General features: G+C 33.0%; 2 protein-coding genes across 2 annotated transcripts in view; one reads left to right on the forward strand and one right to left on the reverse strand.

Annotated features, from left to right (window-relative positions):
- Positions 1-8340, reverse strand: part of sax (type I BMP receptor saxophone) — a 29775-nt gene extending 21435 nt beyond the window's left edge. Inside the window, exons 1-6 of the mRNA XM_072533105.1 lie at positions 8147-8340; positions 4849-5401; positions 4301-4606; positions 3745-3967; positions 1706-1893; positions 1266-1491 (exon numbers count right to left, since the gene is read on the reverse strand). Coding sequence (XP_072389206.1) covers positions 1266-1491; positions 1706-1893; positions 3745-3967; positions 4301-4606; positions 4849-5401; positions 8147-8207 — 1557 coding nt within the window. The 5' untranslated portion in view covers positions 8208-8340. The remainder of the gene's footprint in view (positions 1-1265; positions 1492-1705; positions 1894-3744; positions 3968-4300; positions 4607-4848; positions 5402-8146) is intronic.
- A 1049-nt stretch (positions 8341-9389) lies between these two features.
- On the forward strand, positions 9390-14396 carry Rs1 (Dead-box helicase Rs1). Its single transcript, XM_072533106.1, has 3 exons — positions 9390-9816; positions 10864-11338; positions 12716-14396. Exons 1-3 carry the CDS (start codon positions 9718-9720, stop codon positions 14317-14319), a joined length of 2178 nt encoding a protein of 725 aa, XP_072389207.1. The 5' UTR covers positions 9390-9717; the 3' UTR covers positions 14320-14396.
- The last annotated feature ends 283 nt before the right edge of the window (positions 14397-14679 follow it).

Here is a 14679-nt window from a genome sequence, read left to right on the forward strand (position 1 = left end):
AAGGATTTCATTTATGAAAAGTATGCTTTGGACTGTCAGATAATTGTTGTTGGTAAATGTCATTTGTCCGATCTCCGATCACGTTGTTAATGTCTGCTTGAGGTAGTTGTGTCCATTGTTCTCTCAGAAGCTCTTTTAATTGAAACTGATTGTAGATATTGCCCATATGTGGAGTAATTCTTCGTTGGAGCATGTCCCATACATGCTCAATGGGATTCAAGTCCGGTGATTGTGCTGGCCACGGTAATACATCAATACCCTCGTTATCCAACCAGTTTGTTACAATATGCGCAACATGTGGTCGAGCGTTATCATGCATAAAGTAAAAATTTTCTCCAACAGCAACAACAAACGGGCGCACAAAAGGTTCAAGAATAGTGTCCAAATATTGCTGACTTGTGAGAAAGTCACGTGGGAAAATGAGGTCAGTTCTTCCGTCAATCATGATTCCGCCCATACCATTAATGTACCACCTCTGTATGCATACACTTCTTGAAGATGTCGTAATCGTTCTCCATTTCCGGGTCGTTTCCAAACTCTTGTCCGACGAGAATCTGGATGAAATCCATATCTAGACTCGTCACTAAACAAAACTGTGACCCAGTCATTGTCAGTCCAATTCTGAAACTCTTGACACCAGGTTAATCTTGCAGCGCGATTGCCTCTAGATAGAGGTGGACATCTCAGTGGTCGCCGACTACGAAGATTGATTCATGGAGACGATTCCTCACAATACTGCTGCTAGTTGTTACATTATGTGCAAGCTCTAATTCATTAACCAGCTCGGGTGCTGTGATTATTGGCTGCCTTCTGGCATTTAAAATTAAATATCGGTCTTGAGCGACGGTTGTCCACGGCCCACGGCTCTATTCATCTCGTCCAACGTTGTCGTTGCATGGCAAAAAGACAATATCTTTAACTCACCTATTAAGCAAGAATGGTATAAAGTGACTAAAATTCTAAAATTAAAAATAAACAAAACATAAAAATGTCGATTTTTTTGTCCCTTATAAAAAACATTCTAAAACACGTATTGCTATCAGTTTTACAATTTTTTTTTGATAAGAAGTGAGTGTCTATATTAAAAATTATAGTACAAGCAAATATATATATATATATATATATATATATATATATATATATATATATATATATATGTATGTATATAACAGGAAATCATTAATTTTTCTTGTTGGCTAAAGAAATTAAATAGTTCCCTAAACTATCTGGAAAAATATAAAACGTAAATTCATTAAAATACATACTATATCACTGGCCCATCTGTTAGGTAAATTAGGACGCTGCTGATCAACACAGACAACTTTTCTCATATCCTCAAAACTCGGATCACTAGGCACAACATCGTAAAAGGGCGGTTTGTAGTCTTCGGCAATTCCGTTGCTCACCGTCCTCCTACACATTTCCCAGAAAACGAGGCCAAGTGCATACACGTCCGCTCTCCTAAACGAATCAAAATGATCCATTCGTATCCTAAGAAAAAAAAATGGTATTTACTGATGTATAGTATATCATTAAAAAGATTGCAAATAATACCAGCCCCTTCCCATATCAGTTGGTCCACCTATGGAATTTGCAGAATAAAATAATTTGAATTGTGTTTGCTTCTATACTAGGCTAAGAATTTTTCAATACATTCTGGTAGGTTGATGAAAACTTCCCCAAAAGACAGCAAAAGATTACTTACGTCTCGTCTAGAACCTCTGGACTCATATATCGTTTCGTTCCAACTCTTGGATTGGATCCAATGTCTACTTCATCGGTAGATTGGAAATGAGTTACAGCTAGCCCAAAATCAGCTATGCAACAGGTACCATTGTTTTTTACTAATATATTTTTGCTTTTAATATCTCTATGTGCTATTGCTGGTTTTCCCTGAAAATAAAATAAAATTTTTAAGTAATACTTTACTTTAGCACTATCTTAAATTTAAATTTTAGCATGTATAAGTGCTGCGAAAAGACAAATGTATAACAGAATACAGCTAGGTAATAGCAGGTTAATTTGGAAGTAGTAAAAATGCGATCAAAATAATTTTAACACGTTGAGTGCCACATGAACCCAATACAGTCTCACATTTTTGGGTGTTCATGTGACATTAGTATCCCGATAACCAGTCTATAATTTTACTACGATGTGCTTTATTAGTTTTACATGTCCCATTTAAACAAATGGAATGTTGGTATAGTTTAGACACCATGCCATATGTATACTATATTTCCTTTATATTATTATAAGATCCTTTTTTTATTTGTATGATGATAGCACTCAACATGTTAAGGTTGTATATGAGTATTTTTTACTGAAAGCCATCTGGTACATTGGTCAAACTAAAGCCAATTGGCTAGTCCATCTTCCAAAAAAATTAAAAAAAAAATTAATGCAATATAAAATATCGTTTATCACAAATAATAACTTGAAATTTTGCGATTATCTTTTGAACATGGAATAAATATTTCAGTATTTATTTCATGACTACAGAACTCTTTTTCCAGGTTACTGACTAAGTAAATGCTAAACTTTACTTAAACATTAATGAGCGTTCAATTTGATATACTTACAATTGGAGATACATTAACTCTCCAAAAGGCAAAATCATAAAAATAATCAAATCAATCTGGAAATCTATGGAACCTATGAACATGCTGCTTGTCACAGCGATTTCTGGTGAATTAAGAAGTCTCGAAGCTTGTACTATTTCCACAAGAGGAAGTCAAGTATAGACCTGTTGCCTTCTGTTATACAAAGGTAAACTGTACCAGAGTACAGGACGCTAGGAGGACGAACCTAGGTAACAATTGAAGAGTAAGGGAGTCTGCAACCCAGTATGGTTTCAGAAAGAACAGGAGTATGGTTAATGCAGTATTCCGGTAGTTACGCAGGCTGGGGGCTGAACAGACATGCAAACGGAGAGAAAAAGGTGTAGTAACATTCCCCTAGGGAAGGAGCACCCTTCATCCTGAGAGGTCGGTACATAAAGAACAGTTCTGACAACACTCTAGGAGTCATCACAGTGTGTGTTCTGAATCACGTGTTAGTGAGAAAAAGAGAAATAATTTATGAGAGAAGAAAGGAAAGAATATACATATAAAGGGAACATTTAAAAAGAGAAGGGAAGAGACTTCAGAAGGAATCTAAGATGAATGAACAGCATGCACTGGCGTTTGGGTTACTTCCTGGCACAGATGCTGACATAAGATATGGATGTATCAGGCCACACGTTTGTATATTCGAAAAGGCTGAAAATGATAAATGCTTGCCATATACTGCCAAATATCAAATGCTGTATCACATATTCTATTGGTATTTGACTGATAGGTAGCCCTAAGACAAACCTGTTTAAAAGAAAGCTGGTATTCAGGCTGCAACCAATCTCAGAAATATTGGAGATGCTAACATCACTGGATCAGTAGAAAGCAGTCCAGGGATGTCTAAAAAGAAAAAAAAACAGGAAGAAAGGTGGGACTTGAGACAGAATATCATGGTATTCAGGTATGTCTTGACTGTGCTGATACAGATAAATCCTCGATACTTAACTAAATAGTAAATTTCGCAACAAGACGAGTTTGCTTTGTCTACAATAAATGTTAACGGCAAAAATGATAATTAAGGGACCATTTTGTGTTCTGATAAATAAATCAGTATTTAGATTTTCAAGTATGCTTAATAGTAACAGAAAAACAACTGTAGTAAGGTGCTTCATATATTCCTTAATAGATGACTTACCTGTGTTCCAAATATTTCTGTGTGTAGATGGACAAGACCATTCGCTAAAGATAAACACAGTCTCATTAGTTGCTGATGGGATAAGGAAGTATGATTTAGATAATCGTACAGACTACCTAACGAGTGATAATGCGTGATGAGCCACAACTGGGTGCAAGAGTTCCGGGAGGTCATGTCAGATCCAATGTATCCCAATATGTTTTCATGGCGGAGTAAAATTGTACTGTAAAAAAAAAATTAGTTCAATATGAAATTCATAAAAGCGTACATTACATTCACATATTACTATAATTACTAGCAGCAACTAACATGTAATTGTTTAGCCGAAAATTGCTTGAGTTAGAATAGACCAAAACTGTAGAATATGAACGTGATAAGTCTGCAAACAACAAGCACTGATAAAATTAGAGGACCAACAAAAAAATCCACTAGAAATAAAAATAAATGGTTGCCTTATATAAGGAGAATTACAGACATGTTGATCAACTATAAAATAAGTGTTATAAAGTGATGGAAGTGATTTATTGATTAATTTATAATATTATTCAGATCTTACCTGTAAATTTCTGTTTCTCTCGACCAACTTGCTTCGTCTCTTGAAAAAAATATTTTCACAGCAATATTTTCCCCGTGCCACATACCCTTCCATACTTCTCCGTATCTGCCTTTTCCGATACACTCTACCAAAGAAATTTGCTTCGCTAATGTCCTTTGAATTAATAATGGTAAACCTGAACCGCTACCAGATGTCATAGATTGCTCTAAATATTCTCTTAAAGTGCTATCTCCTGCTGCTGTTGCTCTGAGCAAATCGTCACTTGCATAGTAAGTGTCTGGATCCATTCTGTTCTCATTACATAATCTACAAAACATTATAAACGAATCAACATTTCAGAGAGATGATGGTAATCAAGAGATCATGGTCAAAACACATTATTTTGACGAGGATGATAAAAATCATGATTCAGAAAGGATAAAGATGCTGGGAAAGCATCATTATCAAGTGTATTTAACAAAAGGAAAAGTATTTTAGAAAATAAATTAGTAAAATAGCAAAAATCATGGGTTTTTAATCAAACGAGTCTTGTAAACAGTATTTCTTACCTATTTCTGTAATATCTCCTTAGAAAATACAATACAATAATACCAATAGTTCCAAATACTACTAACGGTCCTAATACAGCTGCCACAATTTTCATCCCATACATTAATGATTCCGCATACTGACTGCTTTCCTCAAACTTGGGAGGTAATTCAGGAAATTCACCATCGTTACAGAAATCTCCCACGCAGCACTCAATTTTAAACTGGCCACTAGCGTGTCTTTTATGTTGGACAGTAACAGCAGCTGCCCTGCAATAAAGAGGTAGCTGTTCTTGATCCACTGTACAACCTCTTGTAATGCTTTCTTCCCCATTGCTTTCTCTCACACGAGATTTCCAGCACTGTATAGCATTTCTACATGTTGAAGGTTTGGAACAATCAGGTGGTTCGCAAGAATGGCACTTGTAACGTTTTAAATGAGCATTTTGTATAGAGTTTGGATTTGGCTGTCTAGATAAAAGGTCGGGAGGTGGTTCTCCTGGATCGTTAACATTAATAATGTCATAGTCATCCTCTGGATCTTCTCGCAGCTCTGGAATCCTCTGAAGTTCTCCTAAAATATACATAATTATGTAAATTGGAAATTTGCTAATACGGAAATTAAGAGGAAGAGGATTAACTTAAATTTTTTTATGTAAGAAATAGTGTTTCACGTGAATAATTCTTATTTGAGGTGGCAGTTATCAATTATTTAAGTAAAAATTCCTTGAATGTATTGAAATCAAAAATAATAATGGGTTACACAGGTAGCTACATGTTTAGAAACAATAATTTTAGCTGTTTGAATTCTAGTTATTCAAAATTCTATAAAAATGAACATATAAATAATATTCATAATTCACAACTACAACAAATGTAATCTAGTACCCTAGTGGAAAAGCAATTGCAAAGAAGAAATAAAACAAACCAAACAAGCATTTCATTAGTTTAACCATTTCAGTTACAGCATCCTCCTATGAGGACACAAACTTAATAAGCATCATATTGCACAATAGTGGCATTTAACAGTACAAAATAACATGTTCCCTATAGCTGGACAGTGTATTAACTCATTATGAATATTGGTACTACCTAGGAGTGAACACAGTACCAATGATATAAAGTTGATTAGGTCAGTTTCACTTGAACTGTCCAACCTGCACACACATGTAAATTTCTGATTGATTTACACTTTAATTAGAATTAGATTTAATTAGAATTAAATATTAAATAATTTAATAATTTTAGCTTTTAAAATTAAAGAAATTAAACAATACAAAGTGGTTACCTACTAGCTGTAAAGCAGAAATGTCTATTACAAAATGATACTTTATAACATATATTTATAAAAAAAAAATATATCTCTCGATGACCTGGTAAAATACTGCATTTCAAAATGCTCCCAATAATAAATGTTATTTAAATAAACTCAATATGAATTGTTCGAATAAATCCATTTAAACATATAAAACTATATTTTTAATTTAGTATTCACTTTTGACAATAATTTGCCAACATTGCAAAACATGTAGATATTTAAATGACAACAGTGCTTAGTGTTTGGTGCGCATAAGAATATCTAGTTCCAAAAAATATTCTCAAAAACATACAATGAGAGTAAATTTAGTCAAACACAAAGCAACATGTCTGTTTACAGAAGCTCTCAAAAAATCCATCAAGGATTTACTCCATATACATTTGTACAGTGCTCTCCAAATATATCAAAGATTTCTCCTGCTTTTGGAATAAGAGCAATCAATTATAAGTTAGTAGTGCCCTTTTTGTGTAAACCTGTAAGTTGATGTTTTCGCATATTTCTCTTGGTAGCCTTGGACACACATGGTTGCCACATCTCTACATTCATTCAATGTATTTGTGATAGTAACTTGGATGGACAATAGCACACATAGACATATAAAAGACTTGTGTTAATTAGTAAATAGTATTTAGTTCTAGGAATTTTGTTTTTATGTCATTTGTACTAATTTTATTTATGTTATTTGTACTTCTGTCTCTCTAGGGTTTAGACATTTCTATATTACAGGTAAGAGTTCTCATATTTGTATCCAGCACCTATGGTATATACTCTCTCTCATTTGGGACATTCTTTATGTTTATTCTATTGTGTAGATAATTTTATCAACGTGAAAAAACATTAAGAATTTACCTGTCATTACTATATTATGATATGTAGGTAGGAGAATTTATCTCTTAATAAAATCTACATACAAATTTTGTGTAATATTGAAAAACAATGGTTAATCTTTATTTCCCATGGAAGGGGGTGGGAGTCCCAGAGTTATTTATTTAATGCGTAAAAAGATCTGCCATTCTCTGACCCATATTGATTGATTACTCAGTTATTTTAATATTAGTAAACTCAAGCTGAGTGAACTGACTATATCTATTCTTTACGATTGTATGTCTATATCAACCACTATTTCATTATAATCCAGTGTTCTAATAAAAATTATTAAATACACTGCACTAATATGATATAAATAAAAGATTAGTAGTAATATCCAGGTTTGTTTTATGAAAATATGTCTCAAATTAGCATGGCTAATAAACAGACCTGCACCTGTACTTTTATGAGTACTTATATGTACTATTTTGAAGTCTCTTCTTTGATACATTTAGAAGTTAACCCCTTTCTGAATTATTTTATGCTAGATCTTTTCTCTTGGATTTCAACTAAATACATGTCACACAAATTTCAGAAATTCTAACTAAGAAGCATTTTTCAGGTTCCATATTTTTAATTATTCTGGACACTCCACTGAGATTTCGCCTACTAAATATTTGTCATCAACAGTAGGTAGTTTTAATAGTTGTGTTATATATTTTATTATCAACAACAATCATGTCAATGACAATATAGATTATGATTACATATTAAAGTTGTATATTTCTGCTATTCTTGCATTAAAATATGAATTATTGCAAGTCAGTGCTGCATTGACTATAAATAGACTACATCTTTGAAGATTGGTATGTCACTCAATTTTCTGAGCCTACACCTCTAATATTTTCCATTATTGTGTTTATTACTGTATTAGAGACAGAGTGGGAAGTTATCATCTTGATGTATTTCAGATTTTGTGGTTACCCTTTAATGACACCGTTAACAAAGTGAAGAAAAATAAGGGTTAGTTGATTACACAAATTTTATTATTTTGGAGAATTCTAATTTCTAAAAAACATTTTATGATGAAGCTCAAGCAAAGCAAAAATAATAAACGTCATGTTTTACAACAAGATAAAATTGTAAATGATAAAAGACGTCTATAGCGAAAAACTAGAAATTGTTTATATTTACCTATGACTGAATTTATAACTAAAATAATAAACAAATAACTTCCTATTTTCTTGGTAGCCATGATCCATTTGTTAGTTTTAGAACTGACAAGTGACAACTGAGGTGAGGCAAGGTTTATTATTTATTTATTTCTGTGTTTCTCTAATAAAGTTTTTACACTATTCAAAAGCTTATAAAAATTAAGACATGAACTGCTAGTACTAAGGTGGGATGAATTATTTCACTCAGAGCAACTTTGAACAAGAATGTCTAGCCAAAATGTTTCAGCCTCTCATTACTTGAGAACAAGTTAGGCAAAACAGATTTCAGATGGCACAGAACTAACCATCGACCAGAAATCACACATTAAAACAAAAGTTTTGCTTTGTAGAGAGATAAGCACATTGAAAGGGTAATGTAAAGTTTCTATCAACAACAAAAAATATACACTGTCCAATTCATTAGTGTATTTCTTTAGTAACATAGCTCTTTAGTAATGTAAGTCCCATAGAAAGATTTGAGAGAGAGTTTCTCGCGCCATATGCGGACGGGCTGAAACTAATTTTAGGGGGCAAAATTCAAAAAGTGGAAAATATAGTCATAAAATAAGAAATAAAAACGTATTCTATGTCAAAAACTATATTCTCTCTGTCCAAAAATATAGTATACACTTCCATTTTTATATATAAATGTATAATTAGACAAAGAGAGTATATATTATGGTAGAGGCAAGTTTTTATTTATTTTATGACCATGTTTTCCATTACATTAACAAACCAAAGTCCTGAAAACAACAAAATAAAACACAGGTATAATTTTCTTTGGTAAGGTATTGGCAACAAATATCCTCCTCTTAATTCCTTAAGCTCTTGTCAGTGTGTGGCTGGGGACCCTTTAACGCCATTTGAAATTTGCAAAGGCGTGGATTACAATGTTGCCACTAACACATTTTTATTTTATGGTACTCAAAATTCTTTAGAAATAAGTTATTGTAAATTTAAGTTGTGATTTTAGTAGAATTTGCTACAATCTTTTTTAATTGTATAGTATGTATACTAAAGTGAAACTAGTGAAACCATGGCAACACCACTTACATAAACGTCATATGCCTTTTGTTATGACATATGCTCACCTAACGTGACTAGTAGCGCCGTCTCTATTATAAACGGCTGGGCCAATGCAACTCACTCTCCCCACATAGCGTATACCACTTACAATACTATCTGTGGTATATACTGTGGTATGACAGGCTACAAAATCAATTCAAAAAAGTTTAATCTTTAATCTGTGTTTTAATTATCACATTTAAAAGTAAGTGTGTGTTCATAGGACATATTTTGTAACTGGATAGTTCATTTGCGTTATAAACATTCAACTATTTCAGAAAATCACTAAATACCAGTCCGCCTAGATCTGCGCAACACACACTACAGAACAGAGCAGAAATTGGTTTTAAGTTCACGTGTAGATTTGAATGAGAAAGAGAAAGTATGGTTATGTTGATTTATTTTGTTGAAAGTTTAATACATTATATTTGAAAACAAAATTGTTTAAATATAAAATAAATACTTGACAATTATCAGACATAGAAAATGTTACAAAGTGTTAAGAAATACGATACTATTATCAGAACTATTGATGATGATGAAGAAGTTGAAGATTTATCAGAAAACAGTGATGAGGAAATAGAGGTAAAATCTGTTTATTTATTATTTCATTAATTAGAAAATATAATGTTTTAGAGGAATTACTTGTAAAACTTGTGGTTTATTTACTTTAAACTTTACAATGTATATTTGTCTATGAACAACTCTAGTTTTTTTATATATATTTCCCATTCACTAAACTGATATTTTGACATCAATTTTAAACTGTATCCTCCATAATAATTAAAAAAGCTTTATTGAGAGAGAAAGAATAATGAATGATGGGGAAAAGTTAAATCATCTTCGTTTCATGGATGGTGTGGTCCTTATAGCTGAGGACTAAGTCAGAGACTAAATTTACGCTAAGAATGAATTTATTTTGATGTATTGTAATAATACCAAACTTATTACAATTCTAGTACTTGCTGTTAACCAATTACTCAACTAGGAAAAATTGAATTCATAGAAAAATGCATATATTCCAGATACACAATCAGAATTGGTAGGGACAACCAGACTTGTGAGATAGCAAGAAGAAGAAATTTAACTTAGGCTGCATAGATAGCATTAAATAAAGTGCTTAAGGCTGATATGCCAGCAAAAGGTCCAAGGATAGCCACATATATTGTCATTACTATTAATTAAACTCAAATTGACAACCCATCTTTCCCCAAATACTTCTTTATTTTAGGTATAAAGCATCTACAGAAACATTAATAAAAAATAATATCTTAATCCACACAATTATGTTGCGTGAAAACATAAAGAAAATTGGTATTTTAATTCTTCTTCTTCCTATATAATTGTAACAAGCAAATACAATTGGCTTCAGTAAAAGGTGATCTGTACATATTTTTCTTGGACATATTACTATAAACAATTTTTACTGTTTTTTTAAATCTATTTCCACCAACAGGTATAACTTCTTATTTTATCTTTTGCCCAAAACTGAAAAGAACCAGTAAATGACAGAAACTTAATGATGATAATATTCAGTTAACTGCATAAAATGCCTTGTTTGTATCAACATCTTTACTAATTTTGTTTACAGAATGAATATAATTTTAATAAGATTTTAATTTTCTCTTTTAGTTTCAACCATCTAAACAAAAAACTCGAAGTAAGGAAGATTTTGATACAGAATTTAATTTTGTCAGTTCCGTAGAAGAATATAACAAAGACATTTGGAATGATTTGACTAAATATGTTAAAAGGAAAGCAAAGCAAAAAACTGATGATAAAATTAAAAAAGTCAGAGGCACCCAAGCTGACGAGGATCAAACAAACAATGAAAACGGTACAAATGACCTTGTTGATTCCGATATATCTCTTTCGGAAGATGAACTAAAACATGACAGGATTAAACTTAAAGAAAAGAAAAAGAAAAAAGTAAAAGCGGAGAATGATGATACAGAAGAATTTTTTGAAGAGGTTGAATTAAATTCTGCAGAAGCTGTGAGTTTTTATCAGATGAATCTGTCAAGGCCTTTATTAAAGGCAATTGCTGAGATGAAATTTGTACATCCTACACCTATTCAGTCTGCTACAATTCCTGTTGCTTTATTAGGTAAATACATAGTTAGACATTAGATTTTTATTTTAAAAACATACTAAAGTTTATTTAACGTGGGCAGTTTTGTCAGTGTTAATACCATAAAAGCTTGTTTATTGGATCATCGTTTAATTTTTTACCAAAACTTATTTGCTTAGAAGTTTAATGAGGACAAAGTTGCTTGCAAAAAATGAGACAGCGAAACTGGAGTGTTTTGTGTTTAGTTTCCTTTGTTTGTCTAGAAATGTCTCAAAAGAAACAAAGTTTGGGTATAAAACAGAAGTTTATCAGAAGGAAATAAAATCTTGAGTGCTATATGCAAACATATAACGAATACCTATTTCATTAAATACATGAATACATAAATACAGTGGTACCTCGATATACGAGCGCCCTAATATATGAGTGTTTTGATATACAAGCTGCGGAGCGAGCGATATTTTGCTTTGAGATGAAAGCAAGTATGAGATACGAGGAATCGGTTTTTATTCAAATTCATACATCTTATTTGACTACTTCTAATTTGGTTTATAAATAAAAGGTAGTTTTACTGGTAATAGATCTTAATGGCCTCGTCATAAAGATCATTTTATGGGTCTGTACTTGACTATTGGGGCACATTGTGAGAGGTGAAAAGTACGAACTTTTAAGAAATATCATACAGGGCAAAATTAAGGGCAAAAGAAGTGTGGGAAGAAGAAAAATATCGTGGCTTCGTAATCTACGTGAATGGTTCGGGTGTAGTTCGATTGAACTTTTTAGGCGCGCTGCTAACAAAGTCGCAGTGGCCATGATGATTTCCAATCTCCGATAGGAGTGGCACAAGAAGAAGAAGACTTGACTATTACTTGGACTGACAAATGAAATGGTCAGTGGAAATTAAATCTGACAAAAATTCGGATTCTAGTACTAACCATATTGCACTCTCGATGTCAGTGTAATTTACGCTGTGTAAATTTTTACTATAGACCTCAGTCTGTCTGCTTTGCCTGTTTCCCTCATTTTCGAAGTATTGTTGATAAGTTGGGTTTGCATTTTGTGCTTTTTGTACATTACAATACTACATTTATTTTTACAACCATGGGTTCGAAGAAGATGATGTCTATTGAACTAAAACGTGAAATCATTGAAAAACATGAGCAAGGTGTATGAGTAACTGACTTGGCGAGGATGTACGGGCGTACCACATCAATGATATATGTACTGTACTTAAACGAAAAGAGGTGATAAATGGTATAATGCCAGCTAAGGGCATTACAATACATAGGTATTGAAGGTTTTCTAAGAGAGGAGTATTAATTCGGCGTCATTTTTTGTTTTTACCAATATATGACAAATAGAAATGATCCTGATTACTCAGAGAACCAATTATTTACTTTCGATATTTTTTAGGTAGGGATATATGCGGTTGCGCAGCGACTGGAACTGGTAAAACCGCAGCATATATGTTACCAACTTTGGAACGACTTCTCTATAGACCATCAGATGGAACCACGGTTATAAGAGTGTTAGTTTTGGTACCAACGAGAGAGTTAGGTGTTCAAGTATACCAGGTTACTAAACAAATATGCCAGTTTAGCGATATACAGGTTGGTTTAGCTGTCGGTGGCTTAGATCTTAAAACGCAGGAAAATATTTTAAGAAAAAATCCAGATATTGTGATAGCTACTCCGGGAAGACTTATCGATCATTTGAAAAGTACTCCAACGTTTAGTTTAGATTCGATAGAAGTGTTGATCTTGGATGAAGCGGATCGAATGTTAGATGAGTATTTTGCTGAACAAATGAATGAAATAATCAAACAGTGTTCACGTAAACGCCAAACTATGTTATTTTCGGCCACAATGACAGAGGAAGTAGAAAGTTTAGCAGCAGTGTCTCTTACCAAACCCGTTCGATTATTTGTAGATAGTAATCGCGATGTGGCTTTTAATTTAAGACAAGAATTTGTTAGAATTAGATCAGACAAAGAAACAGATAGAGAACCAATTCTAGCTGCATTGGTCTGTAGAACATTTAGAGAGCATTGTATGGTGTTTGTCCAAACAAAAAAGCAAGCACATCGTTTACATATCGTGTTGGGTCTTTTAGGTCTAAAAGTGGCCGAATTACACGGAAATTTAACTCAACCCCAACGTTTAGAAAATTTAGAGAGGTTCAAAACGAAGCAAGTGGATGTGCTTATAGCGACAGATGTAGCAGCTCGAGGTCTTGACATTTCAGGCGTTCAAACTGTGATAAACTTTGTGATGCCTGCCACAACTGAACACTATATTCATAGAGTCGGTAGAACTGCCAGAGCTGGAAGGGCTGGCGTTTCAGTAAGCTTAGCTGGCGAAAAAGAAAGGAAAATTGTTAAGGAAGTAATAAAACGTGCCAGAAATCCAGTCAAAAGTAGAGTCATCCCACCTGACATACTTGAAAAATATAGAACTAAAATAGAGTCACTAGAGCCTCAAGTAACAGAAATTCTTCAAGAAGAATATGAGGAAAGAGTGCTCAGTAAAGCCGAAAATCAAGCAAATAGAGCTGAAAAATTGTTAAAAGGTGAAAAAGATCAAGTAAGACCTTGGTTCCAAACTAAGAAGCAACGGAAAGAAGAGAAGGAAAAATTAAGTCTTAAAAACGTGAAGACTAAGAAGGATAAATCAGAGAAACCAAAGGACAAAAAGAAGGGCAAAGGCAAAGACTCAGCCGATGATAGAATAAGCAACGAATTGAATAAAGTTGCACTTGTACAGGCTAGATTAGCGAAAAGAAAACAGAAACAAAAGAAGATAAATACTGTCCGGGACGACAGCTTTGCCGGAAACGGTAACATAAGTGGAAAGAAAAGAAAATCACATTTTGCAGATTTGGTAGATACTTCCCAAAGGAAAGTTAAAAAACTTAGATATGACAGTAATTTCAAACAAAAGATGAAAAACAAAGGTAAAAATAAGGGCTCAAAGCAAAATAAAGTATTTGGAAAGCCCCAGATGAAAAAGAAACGTTAAATTCATACAAACTCTTTTGCAAAAATATTGTTTTATCCAAAAACTTTGTCTAATGTTTAAATAAACTGTTTTATTAGGCTGTGTATTTTATTTCTTATTAGCTGAGCCACTGAACTTCAATACGCTCCTTTTTCGAGTCTGTAAAATCCGTAGAACGAATATATGAGCAACACTGTTTATCAGTCGAAGATATATACAGATTGAACGAATTTAAAACGGAACATACGAAATCAATGTATTTCGGCTCAACTCCGCTCTAGGTGGTTGGCCAACAAAAGGTTGTCAAATAATTATATTATAAAAATTAAATACTTCAGCGGGCTGCTGGATTCTGAATTCATTCAAGAACAAATCAAAACT

Source organism: Diabrotica undecimpunctata, chromosome 5 (genome assembly GCF_040954645.1).
Source record: "Diabrotica undecimpunctata isolate CICGRU chromosome 5, icDiaUnde3, whole genome shotgun sequence".
Lineage (NCBI taxonomy): Eukaryota > Metazoa > Arthropoda > Insecta > Coleoptera > Chrysomelidae > Diabrotica > Diabrotica undecimpunctata.